Source organism: Puntigrus tetrazona, chromosome 22 (genome assembly GCF_018831695.1).
Source record: "Puntigrus tetrazona isolate hp1 chromosome 22, ASM1883169v1, whole genome shotgun sequence".
Classification (NCBI taxonomy): Eukaryota; Metazoa; Chordata; class Actinopteri; order Cypriniformes; family Cyprinidae; genus Puntigrus; species Puntigrus tetrazona.
Window position 1 is genome coordinate 10,456,474 of NC_056720.1, and position 7,145 is coordinate 10,463,618.

Sequence of the window (7,145 nt, forward strand, 5' to 3'; positions counted from 1 at the left end):
GTGAATGAGGTATTTGCTTCAGTGGCCAGATTCTGAATGATGCCTCTGTAGTATCAATACCACTATAGACCTGAGACAGGAATTACTTTATGGTAACTTAAAACGAGTTCTTGTCTTAGGACAGTTTTGATTAACTTAAGTTTTGATCCACTATAAAATGCTGATTACTGTATAGATATGCATACATATAATATCAATGTTGTTATATATATATAGTATGTGTATACATTAATGTATGCATTTTGTGTTTGCTCCAAGGCTACAGTCTCAATGGATCCACAAAATCATTTAAAATGGTAAGCAATATATTGTTCTTTTCCCCATAATCACAATGAAACCTCGAAGAACCAAATCGCAAAGACGATCAAACCATAAGGGTTAGCATGCTGAAGCCCATCATAACTCTCCAGGCTAGGCTGAACTTTTTTAATTTCTTTGGTTTCCCTCTGCTTATTACACAGATTAAGGATAAACTCTGCAGAACAGTTTGTTCCCATGTTTGTTTTGGCACATTTAACACTACGGCTATATATTTATTATATAGTAACTATATAAGTAAAACGTAGTTTGTGCAGAAAACATGTTTTAAAGTATTAAAAACGTTATAGCATGCAATGCCAACAATTATCAATATCCGGCTGACTCAGTAAAGTCATTTTATAAACAGAACGGCCCATTCGTCTTCACGTGCATACTTATAACTCATATAAAGACGTGACCGGGCACTTGTCGGCTCTCATGGAAAGGGCCGGCGAACAGTTCACGGTAGCTCCTCCCATATGCGATGGGTTTCAGCACTTTTGCTTTGAATGACAGTGGCCGGGGAAGGGAATGAAAAAGTTGTGTGATTTCTCGCAGCCTCAACGCCGACGAGCAGCAGTTGGAGAACTGCAATCGAACTGAATGGATTGGCATGGGGAGAAGCGGCACTCTCAACCTGGCTAAGCGGCAGCTTTGGAACTGGATTTGTCTTTCGGTGCTTTCTATGTGCCTCTTACTCCGACCAGGTAAACAGTTTTGCTCGCTTTAATCGCTCTTACGTGCGTGCGCGCATCCCAGAGCGAGGGCTAACGGGAAAACTTCACGCTATCGTTTGGAGAGAAGCTCTGTCGAAACCTCTAAAACTCATCGTTTAACTTTACTTACTTGTGATGCTTTACGCGGTCGCTCGTATTAACTTAACATATTTTCAACGTTTGGTTCTTCCGTAGGCCGGAGTGGTGCTGCTAACTCGCTAGCAAATCAGCACCGTGTTGGCGAAAAGATTTAAACCCAACGTTTCTTTAAAGGTTCGCGGAGATAACCAAATATTATGCTTAACGTTACCTCCTGAAACGATGTTTGAAGCCAGTCCTCGCTATTTACCGTCCTTTAAGCGTGTGGCTCAGTTTAGTCGGATGTTTTATTAGTTTGGCAAAACTTTCTCCATCCTGGCTAGCTTCTCGGCGTGTCGCTGTTTGAAGTTGTTTACTGAGAAAGCCCGTGACCGTGTTAAAGACGAAAGTGTGCGTTAAAGAGTAATAAATGGTACTTTGTGAACAGTGGCGATGAAATAAGAAGGTATTTACTACATTCGCGCTCTTTAACCGCCTACGCCTCTCTGAAAAGCACGCGCAGGATTTTGTGTGTGTGTGTGTGGCGCGAGACGAAATTTTAAATGTTCGTAAAAAATCGTTTTGTACGGCTAAATATGAGCAACTACTTTGCTGCCTGCCTTGAGTACAATAAAAACTTTCCTCAGACCAATAGTAAACTATGTAACGTTAGCTATAAGTAAATGTTTAACGTTATTAATCTATCAGTAAAAATATATATGCTATTACATATTACACTGCTAGACAACTTTGAACATAAATCCATTTTAAACTCGTTTTAAACAGATATTATAGGTTTATAATTCTGCACAAAAAAAAAAAAAAACAGAAAAACTGATCAGAACTATTCATGTTTTTAATAACATAGTCTGTCGCTATGCATTTAGTTCTGTTTTAATGTGTTTTTATGATGACCAATGCCTCTACATCCAGTCCAGCAGAAAAATTAATACATGGTCACCTCACACCATTGCTTTGTTTGTTGTCTGTTAGGCCTAGTCAAAAACTGTCACATCACAGAGATACTGCATTGATTTCCAGATGTAAATTATGCATAATAGAACAGTTTTATGTAAAATAGCATGTTATAAGTACATTAATTACTTATTAATTATTATTAATCCCATATTACTAACAAACTATGTGATAAGTTAATTTACCTGTGAACGCCACTGTTTCCATGTTGTTGTGAATTATTTACACACTACTCTGTATTCATGGAGATCACTGGAGGTCAACATTTTTGGAAACCCTGTAGAAAACAACTGCTACGTCCTAGTAGCGGGAGATTTTCATATCTTTACCAGTGCTAGCCAAATTCCATCCCATTTGTTATTGTTGGGCCTGCAGTGAAAGCAGTTGAAAGTCTTCACATCAAATGAAGCAGTAATTATTTTCACACTTTTGTTAGACCATAACCGTAAAACACTAAAAGGAATGTAGACGAGGAACGTTTTCTTGGTTTGGAATAACAATCACCAGCTTGTAGTTATCTTTTCAGATGCCATGCTGACTCGAGTGCAACCAATGAATGTGTCAGAATGACAAAATCCAGCAGTTGTGTAGCTGTTAAACAGGTTTAGCCTTCAGATTGACAGCTAGAAACCATCCAAGACTAAGAACTTCAATCATGAACCTCTCCATGACCAACCAACCATCAAATAGTGATTCTCTCACATTTTGAAGTGCATCTCATTAATGCCTAATTCTGCTTGATTCTCAACAGTGTGCTGCCAAAAATGTCGAATTCAGCGCTGTAATGCGGAGTACGTGGCCTCATTCTCACCCTCCGGTGGCTTGCAGGAGGAGGCGCTTCCAGATGTGGACTACTGCATTGCACTGAGGGCCTACTCGTTGTGTACGCGTCGCACAGCTCATGGCTGTAGAGGAGACTTGGTGTACCACTCCGCTGTGTTCCGTATTAAAGAGCTCTTTGCACAGCACAACTGCTCCAGCGATGGCCCAACGTCGTCAGCCAAAGCATCCAGCACTTCCAAGCCACCAGTGGTGGACGTCTGCAACTATGAAAGCAGGGTGCTCGCCTCGGGCCCGGCGGCCCAACAGAAAAAGTACGGACACTGTGGATTATTTGGTGATCCTCATTTGCGGACTTTTCGGGATGAGTTCCAGACATGTAGGGTTGAAGGAGCCTGGCCGCTCATCCACAACCGATACCTTTCGGTTCAAGTCACAAACGTACCTGTGGTTGAAGGCTCCAGTGCTACAGCAACCAATAAGGTTAGTATTCTGAAGAATCTTTCAGTCCATGAAGTGAGTCAGTGGGGTCCGAAACTTTTGAAAACGTGAACCCATGGTTTTGTAAAGACAAAAATGGTCTCTCTTCTTGTATGCTTTACAGAAGTTGGTTTTTGGTGTGTATATATATATATATATATATATATATATATATATATATACTTGTGCTTTGTGAAAGAAAGTCATAAGTGTGGACATCATGAGGATATTGGTGAAATATTTGGGGGGAAAATGGGCCATATCTTATGTTCTCGCATGGTCCAAATCAAAAGCTTGAGAGAGACAGTCAGTCAGCCCAAACAATGATGTCATTAGGGGGACTTTTTTTTTCTCTTCTATTAAGGGATGTGGATTTAGACTGTTGAGCCGTGGCGACAATGCAGGACCAAAAGGCTATAATAGAATTCCCCAGCTGTTTCACAAAGAGTGGGGGAGAAACAAAAAAAAGAAGGAATGGAAAATAAATTATTCAGACTCTGGTTACGGTCGGTTAGTTTCTGGAAGGTGAACAGACATGAAGTATGACTGTAACATGGGAATGACGATGTCTGTGCATTTCTGGTAATACAATACCAGAGAACATTAAAATTTGTCATTTTAATAAACTTTTAGAGGGCCGCTGACTTTAACATAAGGTGTTTGAGAATAATTGTTTAAAGGATTTTTCGATAGTTCATCCTTTGACACAAAATGTTGCCTCAGTGCTATCGTTAGCTTTAAATCTAGTGGACATTTTTGGATTAGTCATGTAGAACGTGACCTAATTTTTCCTGACAGTTGATGGTTTACAGCTCCATGACTTGATCAGAGTTTTATGAAAGTCTGCAGTTGGATGTTCCATTGATTTAGTCATTGAGTTTGGTTTGGATTAGATACTGACAGATCCCAAATAAAATTTTTCTCTGGTCCTCTACTGCCATCATGTGGATACAGCTGTCAATTCTTTTGTTCAGGCTCTATGCAGTAGCAAGCACACTTGCAATGTAATTTTAGTATTATTTATATACTATTATAGCTTTTGTTCACACTTTGAATTTTCTGTTTTTATATTTGCGGTATTCGTTTTAATGTTAACATTGTTGCAGTTTTGCTAGGTGCTTTTTTTCACTTTTTGTTTTAAAAAAGTTAAGTTACACTTTATTTTGAAATGCCCTTGTTACACCGGTTACATGTACTTACTATTACAGAAAGAGTAATAAATGATGCATAATTACATGAAAGTAACCCAGTGCCAAACAATAATCATAGCAAGTGCGTGTAGTTAATTCATATTAAGTATTAACGTATAATTACACTTTAAGAAGGACACCTTAAAATAAAGTGTAACCAAATATTACTGTTGTATTTAGTTTATTCTATTTTGTTTGTTTTAGTTGTTTTATTTTCAGTTATTTGCCAACATTTGATGTTTTTGATTTTGATTTTTTTTTTTCCAAGTAAATTAATTTCTTATCACATTACATTATTTCCTCATCGTATTTAGATTATATATTTGGCCTTTTCACATTTTTTATTTATTTATTTTTTTAAAGTAACTGGAAATAATTTGTCTCTTTACCATTAATAGGTCAAAAAGCTGCAGTGTGAGATCAATACATTTTTAATAATGTAATGCAACAAAAAATGGTTCATTATTTACAATACAAATAATAAAACAAATATTATATAAAAAAAAACTAGAAATGCAGCTTTGGTAGGTAACTAAATTAAGTTGAAGTACTAAAATATAATAAAAAATAAAGTTGAACGTAAGAATAATTTATTTTAGAAAATGTTATTATAATAGTACATAAATAATACTAAAACACCACTGACCTGGTGGTTAGGACACGTTCCAACATATAGTTTTCAAAGCAAAAATCAGGCTGCACAAAAACACAACGTTGAAACAATCCTCCAGTCAATTGAAAGCAATTTCATGTATTGATTTTCAGTGTGAGCTATTACTCACCATTTCCCATTTGATCTTCCCTGTAGATAACCGTCATCTTCAAGTCCTACCATGACTGCACCGAGCAGAAGGTGTACCAGGCCACCACCGAGGACCTGCCGTCTGCGTTCCAGGACGGCACGAGAAGCGGCGGGAAAGGAGAGAGCCTGTGGATCGTGGAGGGTAGTGGAGGTCTAGGTATACGGCAAGTGAAGATCCACGCTCGCTATCTAGGCACGTCCATCATTGTGCGACAGGTCGGACGCTACCTGACTTTCGCCATCCGCATGCCTGAGGACTTGGCCGAGGAGAACGGCGGCCTGCAGCTGTGTCTTCACGGCTGCCCGCGCAGCGAGGTCATCAAAGCCCATGTTCTCAACCGGCAGCAAAACCGGCTCCTGGGCAGCTGGTACGGGGAGGACGACGGCGCCGAGCTGCAGCCGGGCCTCTCAGCACACGTGGACATGTTGGAACGTGCGACCACCAAGTGTCGAGAGATGCTGCAGGTGGAGGACGTTTATTTCCAGTCGTGCGTGTTTGATCTTCTCACGACGGGAGATCCGGAGTTCTCCATGGCTGCGTATGGTGCCCTGGAGGACCTTAAGGCACTTCCGCCAAGCACTCTGAAGCAGAGTTCACCCAGGACTCCACACATTTATAGCAGAGGAACAATAGTTACACCTTCTGTTTTCGCAGCTCTGGTTCTTGTGCTGCTGTTGAACTGAAGGAGCTGGTCTAGACGCCAGCTCGAGGATGGATACCCACCAGCCAGACTGTTCTTCAACCGTGAAAACCCTCCTGGAAAAACAATCAAACTGACTTCAAACGAATGAGAGACTTGTTTCATTTAAAGATTCAGTGTTTTACTCTTCAAACGGATAATGGCAGAACATTTTCCGAATGTGAACGGCTCAAATCTGGAAACGATGAAGGCAGCTAATCTGCATATTTTGTAGGTTTTTGTTTTTTTTGTTTTAATCGCAGATTAAAGAATGGAAACTCTGCTACAGATGTGACGTTATTGGATGAAATTATTGTATAAAACACACGGGATGTCCTGAATCACACAAGTTTAGGTGCACTTCGAGCTTCGTACTCTGAGAAAATATGTTATCTACACGGGATCCAACAACTACATGAAATGCTACCTATCCATATATTTTTGGGTCTGGGTCCACACAACCACACGTTAAGCTACAGTCATGGTAGGAAAAGACTTCTTCGAGCTGCTCTGCTTATTAAGGAGAAAACAAAACAAATTCTTTATATAATAATATATTGAAAGAGTGTATATATGTGTACATTAACTTGTGTATAGATGTTTTAAATGTGATGTTTTGAAGCAGTCTCATCTAGTTAGATTTTTTTAGTTTGTATAAAACAACTAATATTTGCTGTATTGTGTAATCTGTTGTTTTCCATATTAAAAAAAATGAGTTGTGACCATCACAAGTTTTTTTTCCCCCTGACTTCTGACGCTTTTCACTCCATAGAGGGTGCTATGGAGTTGCAAGTTTGAATGCCTCAACATATTTTAAACCACTTTATTTCCTTACACCAACAAAAAAAAAAAAAGTGTTGCAGAAACTGGGTGAAGTAATACCAGAACGTCTTTCTAGCTGCGGTTATGTAAGCGATAATGTACAGTCAGCCATTTGTTATAGCAAAACTACCTGACAAGGTGATTAGTGTCTCACTTATTACATGCCAAGTAAATAAATAACTTAACGTGAAAAAAATATACCAAGGAGAAATTACCCTTGTTGTATGGGATGAAAACCCATTAGCAAGCTAATGCGAGAGACTTGATACTAACGTAGAAAATGGTATAGTATGAAATAGATTGCTTATGACGGTTAACGGAC

The 7,145-nt window shown here is 39.1% G+C and overlaps 1 protein-coding gene across 1 annotated transcript; it reads left to right on the top strand.

Moving 5' to 3' along the window:
- The first annotated feature begins 731 nt into the window (after window positions 1-731).
- rgmd (RGM domain family, member D) lies at window positions 732-6,724 on the top strand. Its single transcript, XM_043223909.1, has 3 exons — window positions 732-1,007; window positions 2,821-3,332; window positions 5,328-6,724. Exons 1-3 carry the CDS (start codon window positions 914-916, stop codon window positions 6,003-6,005), a joined length of 1,284 nt encoding a protein of 427 aa, XP_043079844.1. The 5' UTR covers window positions 732-913; the 3' UTR covers window positions 6,006-6,724.
- Window positions 6,725-7,145: the final 421 nt, after the last annotated feature.